Genomic DNA, 17605 nt, shown 5'->3' on the forward strand with positions numbered 1-17605 from the left:
TTTGAAAACATTGAAATGAATATAGAAGAGGCAGAACCCTGTGTGCCCCTAGGCTGCCTGCAAGCTGAATTCTGTTGCCCAGCTGTGTGTGATGGCTTACTCATAGCAAAGTGTCCCCTTTGTTCTCTGAAATGTATATTTTAAAACACTACCCTCCCTTTTTCTCTCCCCCCTCCCAGGTGCAAATGTTTCAATGCGGCCCCTATCGACTCCATCCCAGAGGCTGGTCCAGGTTAGGAGGTGGAAAAAATGAACTCGGGAAGACATGTTCGCTGAGCTCATGCAGTCCTCCCGCACTGATAGGGCCCAGCTGAATGCATGGAGGCAAACAATTACAGAGTCCCGTAAAGCATTACAGGAACAAGAACAGAGGAGGGACGCGCACGATGAGAGCAGGCAGGACGCTATGGTCAAGCTCACAGGGGAGCAAACTGACATGCGCTGCTGTATGGTGGATCTAATGCGGGAAAGACAGCAAGACCACAGACAGCCATTGCAGCCCCTGTATAACTGCCCTCCCTCCTCCCCTAGTTCCATAGCCTCCTCACCCAGACGCCCAAGAACATGAGGAGGGAGGCTACGAACTTTTGATTTGGTTTCTCGACTTATCCTTCCCTCCTCCTCCACTCCCCTAACTCACCCCTCTTCCCCCAGTCTGCCTTCTGATTTAACTCAATGTGTTGTGCAACAAATAATAAAGAACAGTTTTTAAACAATTTAGACTTTCATATATATATATATATATGTGAAAGGAAATAGAGAGAGAGAGAGAGAGAGAGGGTAACTTCAAGAGAAACAGGGTATGTCACATCATACCCTGGCCAGTCATGAAATTGGCTTTCAAAACTTCTCTGATGTGCAGCGCGCCCTGCTGCGCTCTTCTAATCGCCCTGTTGTCTGGCTGTGCGAAACTGGCCTCCAGGCGAGTTGCCTCAAACTCCCATCCTGCCATAAACATCTCCCCTTTACTCTCACAGAGATTGTGGAGTACACAACAAGCAGCAATTACAATTGGAATATTGGTTGTGCTGAGATCTAACCGAGTCAGTAAACTGTGCCAGCGCGCTTTCAAACGTCCAAAAGCACATTCTACCACCATTCTGCACTTGCTCAGCCTATAGTTGAACTGCTCCTTACTACTGTCTAGGGTGCCTGTGTATGGCTTCATGAGCCATGGCATTAAGGGGTAGGCTGGGTCCCCAAGGATAACTATAGGCATTTCAACATCCCCAACAGTAATTTTCTGGTCTGGGAAGAAAGTCCCTTCCTGCAGCTGTTCAAACAGACCAGAGTTCCTGAAGATGCGAACGTCATGTACCTTTCCCAGCCATCTCACGCTGACGTCAGTGAAATGTCCCTTGTGATCCACCAGTGCTTGCAGCACCATGGAAAAGTACCCCTTGTGGTTTATGTACTGGCTGCCCTGGTGTGCCAGGGCCAAGATAGGGATATGGGTTCCATCTATCACCCCGCCACAGTTAGGGAACCCCAGCGCATTAAAGCCACCCACAATGGTCTGCACATTTCCCAGAGTCACTACCCTTGATAGCAGCTGGTCAATGATTGTGTTGGCTACTTGCAGCACTGCAGCCTCCACAGTAGATTTGCCCACTCCAAACTGATTCCAGACTGACCGGTAGCTGTCAGGTGTTGCAAGCTTCCACAGGGCTATGGCCAGTCGCTTCTCAACTGTGAGGGCTGCTCTCATTTTGGTGTATTTGTGCTTCAGGGCAGGGGACAGCAAGTCACAAAGTTCCATGAAAGTGGCCCTACGCATACGAAAGTTTCGCAGCCACTGGGAATCATCCCAGACCTATCATCCCATCCCGCAACACTATGCGGTCCCACCAGTCTGTGCTTGTTTCCCGGGCCTAGAATCGGCATTCCACAGCATGAACCAGGCCCAATGCCACCATGATCTCCCAATTGCCACATGCCATGCTTCTAGGAATGTCTGTGTCCATGTCCTTATCAGTATAGTAACTGCGCTGTCGTTGCTTCCTCGCCCGGTTTTGCAGGTACTGCACATAGTGCTGGATAATGTGCAAAGTATTTACAATGGTCAAAACTGCAGCGGAGATCTGAGCAGTCTCCGTGCTTGCCGCGATATGGTGCCTGAACGAGTAGTTCTGGAAAAAGGCCTGAAACGAGCAGTTTGGTTCCAGATGGCTGATAAAAGTAAGTAAATGGTTGTCTTCTGTAGCTTTCATTAGAGCTGCAAGAGCGGGAGAGCAGAGTTTGCAGTGGAAGCTGTGCGACTCTGTTCATGATGGCTGAAAAACAGCAGGGAATTGTTGCCTTCTGTAGCTTCCACGGGAGCCCAGGACAGACAACATGGAAAAGGCATCGGAAGCTGTGCGGCTCTGTTCATGGTAGCCGAAAAAAGGCGGGAAATGGTTAGATGAAAGAGTAGATAGAAAGATGAGAGGACATGCGAGGTGGATTCATAGTACCAGGAGACAGGTGGTTCACCGTGCTGCACCGTCTGCTGGTAGTATGGCGTCTGCCGTAGCTTTCATGGAGGGAGGAGTGAGTGACAGCACACACCCAGAAACACCCCCGAGAATGTTTTTGCCCCATCATGCACTGGGAGCTTAACCCACAATTCCAATGGGCAGCAGAGACTGTGGGAATTGTGGGATAGCTACCACAGTGCACCGCTCCGACATTCGATGCTAGCCTCGGTACTGTGGATGCACTTCGCTAAATTCACACGCTTTAGTGGAGACACACAACACCGAATGTATAAAATCGCTTCCCAAAATTCGAATAAAATAAATTCGAATTAATTTCGTACTGTAGATGTACCCAAAGTAGCTTTTAATGTATCTACAATTTCAGTTCCATCTTCCAATGTCCAAAAATCCCTGTAGGATGCTGATTTTGATAGCATTATAGTAAGTATATTGTTCAGTCTAGAGCAGTTCAGATCATTCATCTTATTTTTTCCCAAAGCTAGCTCTTTTTGCATATCCGTAGAGTTTCTTTGCAGGCAGTCAATAGTACCTTTCACTGATCTGATCCTAATCTCAGCCTCTGCAACTCTTGTGGACATTTATTTTAGGACCTGCAGCATAAAACCCATGAAACCAGAATAATAGAATATTAGGGTTGGAAGAGACCTCAGGAGGTCATCTAGTCCAACCCCCTGCTCAAAGCAGGACCAACCCCAACTAAATCATCCCAGCCAGGGCTTTGTCAAGACGGGCCTTAAAAACCTCTAAGGAAGGAGATTCCACCAGCTCTCTAGGTAACCCATTCCAGTGCTTCTCCACCCTCCTAGTGAAATAATTTTTCCTAATATCCAACCTAGACCTCACCCACTGGAACTTGAGATCATTGCTCCTTGTTCTGTCATCTGCCACCACTGAGAACAGCCTACCCCCATCCTCTTTGGAACCCCCCTTCACGTAGTTGAAGGCTGCTATCAAATCCCCCCTCATTCTTCTCTTCTGCAGACTAAATAATCACAGTTCCCTCAGCCTCTCCTCCTAAGTCATGTGCCCCAGCCCCCTAATCATTTTCATGCCCTCCATGGACTCTCTTCAATTTGTCCACATCCTTTCTGCAGTGGAGGGCCAAAAACTGGATGCAATACTCCAGCTATGGCCTCATCAGTGCCAAATAGAGGGGAAAAATCACTTCCCTTGATCTGCTGGCAATGCTCCTACTAATGCAGCCCAAGGTACCATTAGCCTTCTTGGGAACAAGGGCACATTGTTGACTCATATCCAGTTTCTCATCCACTGTAATCCCCAGATCCTTTTCTGCAGAACTGCTGCTTAGTGAGTCAGTCCCCAGCCTGTAGCAGTGTATGGGATTCTTCCATCCTAAGTGCAGGACTCTGCACTTGTCCTTGTTGAACCTCATCAGATTTCTTTTGGCCCAATCCTCCAATTTGTCTAGGTTACTAGGGACCCTATCCCTACCCTCCAGCATCTCTCTCTCTCCCCCCAGCTTAGTGTCATCCATGAACTTGCTGAGGGTGCAATCCATCCCATCATCCAGATCATTAATGAAGATGTTGAACAAAACTGGCCCCAGGACTGACCCCTAGGGCACTCTGCTTAATACCAGCTGTTAACTAGACATTGAGTCATTGATTACTACCTGTGGAGCCCGATGATCTAGCCAGCTTTCTATCCACTTTATAGTCCTATAGTCTATAGTCCATTCATTCAATCCATACTTTTTTAACTCAACTGCTAGATTTTATGCTAATTTTACTATTATTTCTCATTGTAAACTGCAACTACATTTTTGTTTGCAGGTGGGATTCATTCCAACTAATGTAAGTTTTGAACCCCCTATTCAATTTCTTCAGCACACAGGCTGAAAGTATATTTCTAACCACATTCCCATTGACTAATGCCTTTCCCTTAGTCAAACCTGTTGTGGTATTTACCATTATGGGACTGGGTCCAAAGTCTTTTGAAGCAAATGGGAAGACTCTCATTGATTTTAATGGGCTTTGGATCAGGCCGATGATGCCAAAACAATGCAATAACTAATAAGTACACAAAATGTTAATTCTCTGCATAGTAGCATATGCAGAAATAGTACCAATAACATTTTGCAGCACATTCTCCAAGAGAAATGGTTCAGAATGGTTTAGTGAATTGAGTTGGAAGCTTCTATTTCTTGTCCATTCTTTTCCTGTTTTTCTTCCTCACCACTCCTCCTGTTCTATTGGTTGTTCCTCTTTCATACTTTTAGAAAGAGTTCTCTTCTGGAATGAGCATGTGATGCTATCCCAATTTGACTGTTTGGTTATTTTTATTTCCTGACACTACCATTCTGAACAAACAAGCACAAATTAAATCACTAATTCAGCAAATAACCAGCACTAAAATATTAACTTAAAATAAGAAGGAATGCACATGCTTGGAAGGACTAGTTCCTTCAGGGTTTTTTTTTTTTTTTTTTTTTTTGCATCATACAACTAGGAATGTTTCGTTATAGAAAAACATTTTGGCTTCTTTCATGACTATAAAGAAGGGCAATTATGATTGTCATGAAAACACATTGAGCAGCTGTATACTGTTAACAAAAGAACCATTATTTGAATCTGCTTAGAAAAACTCGCAATTTAAACATTTACATTTCCTAGAAATGAGATATTCTTCCAAACTATAGTAGATACCAAAAAGAGACTGTTTTCTATTAATCTGGGTTGTATATCAGTCATATTTCAAAGCCAACATAACATCCTTGTTTTGGGAACATTTCTATATGCACTTGCATACACAAAGAAAACTGGAAGGAGGTAGTGTAGCTTTGTTGAAAGTTTTCAGTTGCTCAGCCTTCTGTATCCACATTTCAAATTGGGAATTTGAATTTTTCATACTCCATGTATATATTTAAAATATTATAATATCTGAACTCTATCCATCTTACTTTGAAAAGGCCAATTAATAGATACTTACTCATTGAAGACCAGGTCTGGAGCAAAATAGAGGAATTGGCTGTTTGTATGTTTGTATGATCTCCAGCTCAAGGCAAATGACGACAGACACATCCATGAGTACTGGATTAGAGTAATTTGGTCCTCGAGAGGCAAGTTTCTAAATCCTGAAGAACAAAATGATTAATCACAAACTACAAACAACATTCAGGTGCAATGTAGTGTGAAGTATCTTAAACTCAAACTGGAAAAAAGCTCACCTATCCCTAACAGTTTACATTTCTCCAAAATATTCAATGAAACAATTGTAGCATTAAAGAGTCCTGTGGCACCTTAAAGACTAACAGATGTATTGGAGCATAAGCTTTCGTGGGTGAATGCCCACTTCGTCAGACACATGCGTCTGACGAAGAGGGCATTCACCCACGAAAGCTTATGCTCCAATACATCTGTTAGTCTTTAAGGTGCCACAAGACTCTTTGTTGCTTTTAACAGATCCAGACTAACACGGCTACCCCTCTGATAATTGTAGCACTGAAATCTATTCTTAGTCTGCACATTTTAAACAATACAGTCCCAAACAGAACTCTTAGTTCTAGCAACCCAACATTTATTTTATTTAGGTGGTCATTACTAATACCAACAAGACAAAGTTTTAATTTTCAGTCAGAAAAACAAAAAACAATCATTACATTAACGATGCAATACAATATTTATCACCTCCTCCCCAGCAAAAATATTATATTATCTATCTTTAAAATGTATGAAAGAAGATTAATTTTACCTAGATCTGTTGGGCAAATGGCATATTAAGACACAAATCCTATTTTCAAAAGAAAACACATACAATAAAATACATTCTTACCTGGAAGTATCTTTGCCCACTTTACGACCTGAACCATCTGCTTGCCAGCAAGGCGGTTTAAAGTGGAAAGCAGGTGCTCCGCTGTATCTGGTTTTGAATTATCATATCCTGCATACACTATTTCAGGCTCAATGCTTTCAAGGACCATAGAGGGTGAAGGAGCAAGTGCTGGTGAAATAGCAGACAGGTGAGGAACAAGTGCTGTGTTTACAGATGGCTCTTTTACTGGAGCAATATATGTAGTCCCTTCCTCTGGGCTTTGGGGTAGTGGCTGTTGCTGCTGCTGCTGTTGTTGCTGTTCTTCATGCACCCCTTTCAATTTTCCCAGCTTTTTGGACTTTCGGGCTGAAAAGAAGAACAAGACAATCACAGAAATCTGATATAACCTTTACTTGATGGAGGCATAAAAAGATTATTTCAAAAATGAAATTAATATGTAAACCATCTTTACCCAATAGTAAGCATGACAATACCAGAACACATTCAACAACGGAACATGGGCCAGGAGAAAAATATGTAAGCAGGCTGCTACCCACTTAAATCCAGGATATACTGTACCAATAAACCTAAATGTCATCTCTATCTCTAAAATGTTCTTCTAAGACACACTCTCTCCCCTCCCCTTTTCCCCCTAATGCAAATAAATTAAACAAAAATCAAGTAAGGCTTACCTCTCTGACTTTATAATAATTAATTCTCCTACAACCATGAATCATTTTTGTTGTCCCCTGTTGTATCATTTCAATAGTGAAATAATAATGTCTGCTAATTTATTGTTCATGTTTCTATAAATACACCCTGTTTCCTAGTTACCTTTTTCAATTTACATGAAACATTGTAAAATGGTTTTGATTTGTTTTGTAGGTTTTTATCTTAATCATCTCTCACCCATACATTTTTCTTCATGATCTCTAGTCTCAATTGCATTTGGTAATCAAGATAATTCTTTCTGGCCCCTTGTCTTACTATTTTCCATTTCTATACACAGATCACAACCAGGGGCGGCTCTACGTTTTTGGCCGCCCCAAGCACTCATGCGCGGGAGGCACCCCGGAGCCGCGGGAGCAGGGGACCTCCCGCGAGCATGACTGCAGAGGGACCGCTGGTCCCGCGTGGCTCGGCTGGACCCCGGTTCGCGGGTCCGGCGGCTCCACTTGAGCTGCCGCAGTCATGCCTGCGGGAGGTCCAGCCGAGCCGCGGGACGAGCACCCCCTCCGCAGTCATGCCTGCGGCAGGTCCGGTCGTCCCGGGGCTCCGGTGGACCTCCCGCAGGCATGACTGCGGCAGGTCCGCCGGCCCAGCCTGCCGCCCCCTAGATTTGGCCGCCCTAGGCACCAGCTTGTTTTGCTGGTGCCTAGAGCCGCCCCTGATCACAACCTATCAACCTATTAGTCTAATCTAGTCAAACCACTTCGTCATTGTAACTCTTTTTTTCTACCCTAGTACTTTCTCATCTCACGACTCAGTCTTCTCTTCTGGCTACTTTTGAAATTACACTATGACCATATATAGCCAGCTAACCAAAAAATCCTGAGCCTGAGAAGTGTAAAACTTCTCTCTCTCTGCTGTTCATTCACTTCTCCCCACTTCCTGCCGTTAAGCCAATTTTTACATATTTCAGTTATAGTACTGCTTTATTAGAGTGAACTTGACCACACTGAAATTTCATTTTTAAACAGCAAATCCTGTCCCCCCTATGCTCCTTTGGTGCATATGCTCAGTTGGAAGACAGCAACAGTGATATGTTACCACTATATGAAAGGATGTAGGGTGCAGAGGGCCCTCCATATTTTCCATTCACATAATGTAAAGTGACTGATAGTTCTGCAAATATGAGGAACAATCAGCTATATTTCCCTGTCCCTTGCATAGGGGAAGCTCCACCAGCTGCAAGACTACAGAATAGCTCTGCTGGTGGTTCACTGGAGGGTAAGAGAGGGAGATTCCTTTTTCCCTCCATCTGCTGCAGAAACCTCATTTTCTTCGTTACTTGGGCTTTCACAGGGTATATGATTTGGCTCACAGTGAAGTAAAATTGATCAAACTTCTACCTTAGGTATTTACATAGCATATATTACCATATTATCTAAGCACAGAAAATAAAAAATCCAGATTATGTCAATATATTACATTGCATAGACTGTGATTCCTGTTAAAAGGTCTATTATATCGATGAGTTCAATACTGGAGGAGGGTAGCTCTCAAGGGAGAACTTAGATGAATCTCCCAACTTGCAGTGGATCATGAATTGATTCTGTCAACATCTTCTGTATTAAAGACGAAATGCTATGTAGATATCCAAGAAGTGGGGAGAGGTGAAAGAGCATAAAAAGCACCGTTTCCCCATGTGACCAAGACAGTGGAACAAAACAGCCCCCCTCCCCCCACACACACCACCCTGGAAATTTCCCACAAAATGAAATTAGCCTTTTTTGTTTGTGTCTGGTCGATCAAAACATTTTATTTTGATAAAAGCCCAGACCTGAAAAAAAGTTTTTTTACAAACTTAAGTGGGAGTCTTTTCCCATCATTCCTACCTTTTGTAGGAACATTCCGCAAACCTCCAAAATTCCATGATGGCAGGGGGTGGAGGGGAGGGGGAGGGAATCTTTCCACATCTAGGCCAAACATTTATTTTTTAAAAAGACACAATTTCCATATGAGGCTTTGCGTTGGACTCCACAACCCAGGCATCCTACTTCATATCTGGAGGTTAGTATGTCAGCCTGAAGCATCCAACTGGTCCCTAGAAGCCCAGGAGCAAGCCGATTCCAAGTCCCTGCGGCCCGCCGCTTCCCGCAGCTCCCATTGGCTGGGAACGGTGAACCACGGCCACTGGGAGCTGCTGGGGGCCATGCCTGCAGACGGCCAAAAGCAGAAGGAAAAAAAAAATCACGGCCTGCAATCAGATTATCCTAATGGGCCGCATGTGGTCCGTTGGCCACAGGTTGCCCACTGCTGCCTTAGGATCTAGGATATTTCCCAGATTTGGGATTTAAACCCACAGTTTATTCTGGGGGGAGGAGCAAAAGTGCAATGCTAACATGACTGGGGATGAACTAAGTGCAGAGATCCTCCTCTTTGCTGACTCTCATAGGCTTTAAGATGGGAAGGGACAGCATGGGCCAATGTTTAGCCCTACACTACAGTGAATTCAATTTCTTAGCCTGTTATAGGACTTGGAGAAAAAGGTTAATAGATTTTAGGGCCAAAAGGGACCATTATGATAATCTAGTGTCCGACCTCCTGTCTAACACAGGCCAAAGAACTCTGTCTCCAGGTAAACACAAAACAAAATAAACCACCATAATAAACTAATAATAAACATAATAAACTGTCAAAGGCACTGCACTTGTAGCTGAAAACACTCCAATATGCCTCCCTTAACATCAGGATGGACTGCACTGAGATACTGTACACATTATTTTAAAACAGAGTATGTGATGAAGACAAAACTGAAACAAAAGAATAATAAAATCAAAATAAATAGGTTATGACTAAATATTGGCATTTTTTTCCACATAACATCCCTAAGATACGACCTTTCCTACCCATCCACAGAGCTAAAACTCTTCTCAAAGTTCTCATCTTCTCGCACCTTTTCTCTGGCCTTGACAAAAGTAATCTCACCCTTCAGAGCCATTAAAAATGCTGCTACTAAGATCATTATCCTAGCCCACTTCTTTGAGCATGTACCTCTGTCTTTGCCTCCTTCCACTGGCTCCCCTTCTTTATCACATCAAACACAAGATGCTTGTGTTGAAACATTCACTTTCAAGGCTCTTCTGAGCCTATCCCTACCTTAACTATCATCTCTTATTCACTATCGCGATATTGATTCCTGCTTCCGGTCAGCCCATGATGCCAGCCTACATCACTCATTTGTTAAAATTTCAAAACACTTTTGAAAGAACTTTTGTGCTTTCTTCCATGCTGTCCCTCATATTTGAGAGGAGTTTTCCATAAACATCTACAAAACCATTTCATTATTCTCCTTCAAAAACCTACTTAAAACTCTTTCCATGATGCTTACAAAAAACAGGCTGCTGGTACGCTTAGACCACTATCATGCTGACCAATACTATTTATTTTTTTGTACTCACCTCTCTGTTTGTTACCATCTGTTGTCTCTCTTCTTATATTTAGATTGTAAGTTCTTTGGGGCACAGACCATCTTTATGTTCTGTGTTTGTACAGTGCCTAGCACAATGGGGTCCTGGGTCATGATGATTGTGCCTCCGAGGCACGATGGTAATAAAATAATATCAAATGCAAGGCCTTCAAGATACTGGGACTGACCCTATTGTTAGATCCAGTCCTGGGAGTAGGTTTTTTTTTTTTTTTAAGTCAATAGGATTAGTTACGAGTTCAACAGTGAGCCCTATACCCAGTGGCAAGTGCATGTTCAGCTCCATTCATGCGATCACTGCAAAACATCCATACACTCTGCTCCATAAAAAAGTTGCATCACATTTTATTATTTTTTTTCTGTATAATATCTTTGTACTTTTAGTTCTTACTTCTTTCTCTGTAGGTATGTCTACACAGCAATAGGAGGTGCAGCTGCAGCTTGGGTAGGCAAACCCGCACTAGCTTTCAGCACGTTAAAATAGCAGTGAAGACATGGCGGCACAGACTACCAACATAAGTACATACCCAGGGTTCTGGACAGGCTTGTACAGCATGCACTGGAGCCCACACCACTGCATCTAGATTAAAGCTAGCATGGGTATGCCTTGCTGCAATCTCATGGGTATGCCTACATGAGCTGCAATCTTAGGGATGTTATGCAGAAACTGAAGTGTTGACATAACCATGAGATGCCCACAGGTGTGCAAACCAGAGGGAAATTTTTATAAAAGGATAACTATGTACCAGTATTAATCAAAAGCTGCCTGTCATAATTTAAAATTCAATTATTCAACCAGCCACATGTATAACAGATTGGGACACTTTATAAAGTACAAAAACTTAATCAAATCTTTAGGCCCAATGCCTCTGAGCAGAAGTACAACTGGAGGAGTAAACGCTTTCATACACTAGTAATCTACCTCTATGGATGTGATGACATTAGCATGTCAGTCTGGGACTATCACTAAAGTATATTTTTCTAAAGTAATTGTAATAATCTCAACATTTATGAAGAAACAAATGGAAATGGGAGACAAGTTTTCTAAAAATAGCCTTATTTATGTATTGCTCTCTAGTATTTAATTCACTATATCAGTGATTTTTCTGTTCTGAAAAATATTCATATTTTCCCTTAACTTACCATACCTTCTCTTTACTACAAAAGATGCTCCTACTTCTACATTTCAAGCAGCTCTACAGTACTGTTTAACAGATTATAGTTTTTGTTCCATTTTAGTGTTACTACCTGCTTCTTTTTCTTTTTTTAAACCTTAACCATAAGACATTTTCTAATTTCTTTTTGAAAAGGTATAATTATGCAACTGATCTAAAACTTTGTTAAACTACATGCAACCAGTGCAAATAAAAATAAAATGCCAGTGCCTAATTTAGATCCGTGATGGTTAAATGCTCCATGAATCCCATCCTCTAGTCTAACAATCCCAGACCTGATCAAATAAACATTAAAATAATATGAGGTGCATTAAATGTAAAAATAATGTTCTGTGGCAGGCACCAAAGAGCAGCAGCACCTTTAGCATTTTTGTCAGCCAGCCAGAGGACATCCATTAGAATAAACCCTGCTCGTTTTACTCACAGAGGCATTTCTACTGGTGGCACACAGCTTCTCTTTGAACTCCCTTCCCTACCTGCCTCAGAATGAAATAAATGGTATCCAGTAGGAGACCTTACAAAGCAGCAGCTGATCTTGTGTTTTGGTAAATATACTTATTCTCCTCCACACTCCCAATAAATACTGAGTTCCAAACCGGCAATGTGCACAAGCTTATTAAACTTAGTGTAAAGTAAGTGAAAATGTATTTGCTCCCTATTGAATGCAGTTATACGTACAGTACTGCACACAGAGGTGGGATCACTATGACTACTGAGTTATTTTAGCAAGCCAAAGCTGAACTAGCACTTTTTGCAACCAAATGTATCCCAAGAGCAAAGCTAGGATGTCCCCATTCAGCACAATACTTGATAATGAGGTAACAGTGACATGCATCACTGAAAAATGTTAAAAATAGGCCTGAAGGAATAAAAAAGGATCAAATATCACTGCTTACTTTTATTATTCATTTGTTTTTCAAGCTCTATGTTTTATTTCCATTAGCACAAAGAGTCTAACAAGGAGAATCTTATGCGTCTTTCGTGTGTGCAGAAGCAGAAACTATATTTTCATCTGGGATCATGCCAGAATGCTAACTGAACTGGTTTGGTAGTTCCCACAAACATCTAGCAGCTTAGCTAAACTGACAGCCCATTTAACCAAGATATAAATCCTCTGATTTTCCTCTCCAAGTATTTTTGTGTTTATTTTTTGTTTTCTTCCATGGCAATATCACAAAAAGTATGTTTCAATTTCATTTTTTTCCGTTATACCATCAAAACGAAACTGAGAAAAATATTACTGCTTTATAGTCACGTTTACAGTGAAAAGAACTGTGTTTTTCATTTGGTTTCACTCCAGGACTCTAGCTCAACTGGTTTGGTAATTCACACAGAAACCAGCAGCCAACTACAAAAGATTCTGAACCTCTGAGAAGTAACTGCACTGAGTTTAATTTTTTTTAAAGGTGTGTTTCACAACTGTTCTTTAATTGGACTACCAAATATAAAGCTAATAAAGACAACTCAAAATTGGAAAGAAAATATACATCATAGCTCTTGCCCGTACCCCACAATATCATAAAACTTAGCATAGTCACAAGGCAGATCAGCAAGAATTCTGACTAAATATAATTGCTAATCAAAAGCTCAAATCCTATAATTATTTTCTTTAGAAACATGTCTGTAATTGAGATCAAGAAATTCAACATCAGTATTCTAAGAGTGATTGGACACTTATGTGAATAGTAGGAATATCAAAAGTTATAATAGTCTATGCAAAAAAAAAGTTTTGGAAAGGATATAAAACCTCATGTTCTAGTGCTTAAGCCAATCTCTAACTATTAAGGGTTAGGACAAGACTTTCATAATTCTGATCCTGCACCACAGTTCCTAAATTCTTATATTCTTAAGGTTTTCTGAAACAGATAAATAGTTGAAGAAAGGAGAAGTGTGGTGAAAGATGCCTTGCAAATGGCTCTGGCTTTAACAAAGATTTTTTTTGTCAGATCAGTATTTGTAGATGTCTAATATTCTTATGCACCAGAATACAAAATTTAAAATAAAATACAAGGGGAAGTCTTGTGGAAAATCATATAATGTTGACTTTTCGAAGCTACAGACAGCACTACAGCAACAGGCAATCCGCACCTCTTGTTGAAAAAGAGGAAAATATGCAAAAGTATTCCTGCAGTACACAATAACATTTATATTCTATAATACTAGTCATCTCTGTAGTGGAGAAACATGGTAGAGATATCGGAAAAGTCATCTCTACTTGTTCAGCTAAAATGGTTGTCCACTTAAATAAAACTAAAACGGAGATAATCTACTGCTACTACCACTAATATATTTACAATGAAGAAATAAATAAAACTAAATGAGTACCAATCCTGACCAACAGGACCAATCCTGAACTGATGGAAGTAAATGGTAAAATGTCAACTATAGAAGCAGGACTAAGCCCACTATCCTAAGAGATGTTTGGAGAATTTGTAAAACCATGTGAAGACTTGGAATCTAGGTGTGAGAATCCTTAAAGTAAGGGAGCCTGATGAGTTGGTAGGATATACAGAGGACTTAATCGTAAAGATGCTTAAATTAAGTAGCAACATCTGCCTGGAAACAAGATACAGCAGTGGTCCCCAACCTTTTCATCTGGCGGGCGCCAGACGAAGGACCGTGGCAGCTGTCCAGCATCCGTGTTGGCGGCAAGCGGCGTCATCCAGAGTCGTCACCGCCAAAATGCCGCCGAATTTTGGCGGCATTTTGGCAGATGTTCGATTGCCGGCCAGGATGTGGGCGCATTTAGATGCCCCCGCGGGTGCCATGGTGCCCGCAGGCACCAGGTTGGGGACCCCTGAAATACAGAATCCCTATGCAAGCTCTGGAGAAGAAGGAAAATGGAAACATTGTATTAAACCTGCTTTTAGTATAAAATGCTACAACCCAGAGGATATTTCTCCCCCTTCTCCACCTCAGCCTTTTGACTCAGGCAAGATGGATGGACCACATTTTCCTAAAATGACTGTTTGGAGAGGCCAGCACTAAAGAGGGAGCTGGTACACAGATACCAGCCCCTCTCTTTTGAACCTGTGGAATGTTGGTGAAAAACTGGGTCCTGAAAGTTTGAAAACTGTCTTCTTTTGATCTGTAAAGCACATAGTATAATTTTGGTGATAGATATGTTGTAACTCATATTGCTGAATGTTAATTTATTCAATATGAATTCTAATGAACTCTTATATATGCTTGAAATTAATAATTTTCATTTTCACCACTGACTTATCATATTTCAGGGAGACACAAATGCTGGAAAATAGCATGATACTACTATTGGATAATACCATACTCAAATCTATAGATTACTTTTTTCTTTTCATGCTGAGACACATCTAAGTAACACGGGATCCCTTGTAATTTTCCCTTTCCCCTGCTTTTTGGCTTAAATAACCACAAAAATGTTTTCTAAAAAACTGTAGTTACAATATAAGCACAAAATCAAATGCAGGAGCACCTGTAACAAGCAATGTTCCCCTTGCACAAGGGAAGAAGGATTTTTACATAAGTGATGTATTCAGAGAACAGCTTGGTTGCTGCCCATCACAAACTTAATTATTGTTTGCACAGCTAATGACTAGTTAACGTTGCCAAAGTTAGAGCTCTATTTATCTTAGTTTAAATTCTGCTGGAATACAAGGACTAAGCTAATCATGGCTAGGAGAACTTTAGCCTCACCCAAAACCTGAAAAAAAAAAGAAAAAAAGGAAAAAAAAAGTCAGTCAACAGTGATGCACCATCACAAGTCTTTTTTGAAAAAGGAGAGGGAGGAGCAAACAGCCTTACAGCAGCACACTGCCACAGGTGTCAGCCTCTCTTCCTACAGCCCCACTTAATAGTGCTTGTTAGACTTCTTAAACAACTGCCTGACTTACATAATTAGCAGACCAACCAGATTTACTGCCACAAGAAACTTATGGGGATTTACCAGAGAAGCAGGCAATTGGGATAAGGAAAAGGGAGAGACCACAAGAGTAGTGTAGTGTGTCATTTCTCCCCCATGCACACACACGGAATGGAAGGCATGGAACAGAGGCTGCATATGGAGAAGGGGAGAACTTATCAGGAGAGGGACCAAAGAAAGGGGAACACAAGAGGGAAAAGAGTACAGAACAGGTGAAAGATTAAAGATAGGCCACAAAAAAGAACAAGGACATAGAGAAGAGACAAGAAATACAGAATGAAGGGGAAAAGCATGCTGCTCTACTTTAGAAAAAGGTTTAAGGAAAGAGAAGGTGAAATACAAGACAAAGTGAACAGAACACAGAGAGAAAAGCCATAGGGGGGAAAAAGAAAGAAAGTGGTGTATATGTAAAAAAAGAAGGAAAAGCACAGAAGTAGAATTTAGGCACAGCTTCAGCATGAGAGAAGGGAGGAAGGAAGGAAGGAAGCAAGGAAGGGACAGGAGTAGAAAATTATACCAATGTTGTGAGCCCGAAGGATTAGGATAATAGTGGAGTTGCCAACAGTGATTGTTAAATGAATATTACTAGATACACACTGTAACTGTGGTTAAACAATTCTGTAATTAAATAATTGGTGTTGTCTTGGTTTCTAGCTACTCTGGACTCTGTAGTTAAATAACGGGTGTCCTAGTTTTTAGATATGTTGTTTCACTAGCAGTTCTAGTTTATTACTGTATTTCTCTCTCTTTAAATAATTTCCACATTTTTCTCAAGCAGATACAGAACAACTGTGTACTTGGGAGCAAATCCTGCCTTCTGTTACAATGCCTGAAAAAATCAAAAGAACAGAAAAAGTTCCAATGTACAGGGAGAGGCTATGGAGAAGCTGCTTGGAAGAAATCTTCATCCTCTGCATTGTTGTTCAATGTCGCCCTGCCTGTGGGGCCTATTTCCAAAGACTATTTTACAGGAATATTTAGGTTGCCAGAAAAAAAGTCTAATGCATTTGCTTACATTTTAGCAATTCTCAAAGTGATGATTAATTGACAAATAACAGCTTCATAGGATACTACTCCTCTGTGAGGGAACAACTTTTACCAAATGCCAATTAGTAGTTTCCTGGTAAAAATCAAAATTAAAAAGCTTTATCCAAAAAAGCTTAATGAGAAATAGCTAGAAGTCTGAAGATTCTGCCCACATATCATATCTTGGGAAAAAACAGCAAAACAGACACATTGCAAATTTGCTAATATTTTTAGTATATGAAGTATCTTTCTGTGAACTTTCATCAATAACAAGAGAGATGCATTGACTACATTTTAAAATGGCAATCCAATATGCAAAGAATTTAAAATAACTGTCCAAGAAAGAAAATGTTATCTTTCCTGAAAGCCAGGCTTAATCATTCTTGTTCAGATGTTCATATAATTAATCTATTATTTATTCATTCATAAATTATGTCACATTTAGTGTTTTTGGAGTTTTGCATGGTATATTAAATACATCATTACACATGTTCATCAAATACAAGTCTAACAAAGAACTAGAAGCAAAACCCAAGTACTAGATTGCCATAAAGTAGTCAACTACAATTCTAACGTTTACCATCCACTCCTATTTACCAGTGTACTCTACAGCGCTTCCTTGAGAAAATAAAACAGTAACTTGAAAAACCATTGCAGTACAGTAATTTGAGTTAAAAAAATGAAAGCAAAGTTAAGGCAACTTGAAATAATGCACATATACTGCTAAGAAACAATGCATGAACAATATATTTTGGTTGTGACATTAGTACAGAGGTCGGCAACCTTTCAGAAGTGGTGTGCCAAGTCTTCATTTATTCACTCTAATTTAAGGTTTTGCGTGCCAGTAATACATTTTAATGTTTTTAGAAAGTCTCTTTTTAAAAGTCTATAATATATAACTAAACTATTGTTGTATGTAAAGTAAATAAGGTTTTAAAAATGTTTAAAAAGCTTCATTTAAAATTAAATTAAAATGCAGAGCCCCCCAGACCAGTGGCCAGGACCGGGCAGCGAGAGTGTCGCTGAAAATCAGCTCGCGTGCTGCCTACCCCTGCATTAGTAGAAGGAGCTACTGCACTATTTAGATCAATTTAAAGTGTGAAAA

The 17605-nt window shown here is 40.8% G+C and overlaps 1 protein-coding gene across 5 annotated transcripts in view; it reads right to left on the minus strand.

Moving 5' to 3' along the window:
- The window catches only part of NR3C2 (nuclear receptor subfamily 3 group C member 2), a 258185-nt gene that overhangs the window by 41836 nt on the left and 198744 nt on the right, over window positions 1-17605 (minus strand). For all 5 annotated transcript variants that reach the window (XR_005599519.1, XM_039541769.1, XM_039541767.1 and 2 more), the window contains exons 5-6: window positions 6270-6614; window positions 5427-5571 (exon numbers count right to left, since the gene is read on the minus strand). Coding sequence is in view for 4 of the 5 variants with exons in the window: in XM_039541769.1 (XP_039397703.1) it covers window positions 5427-5571; window positions 6270-6614 (490 nt within the window). In the remaining variant the exon portion in view is untranslated. The remainder of the gene's footprint in view (window positions 1-5426; window positions 5572-6269; window positions 6615-17605) is intronic.

This window comes from Mauremys reevesii, linkage group 5 (genome assembly GCF_016161935.1).
Source record: "Mauremys reevesii isolate NIE-2019 linkage group 5, ASM1616193v1, whole genome shotgun sequence".
Classification (NCBI taxonomy): domain Eukaryota; kingdom Metazoa; phylum Chordata; order Testudines; family Geoemydidae; genus Mauremys; species Mauremys reevesii.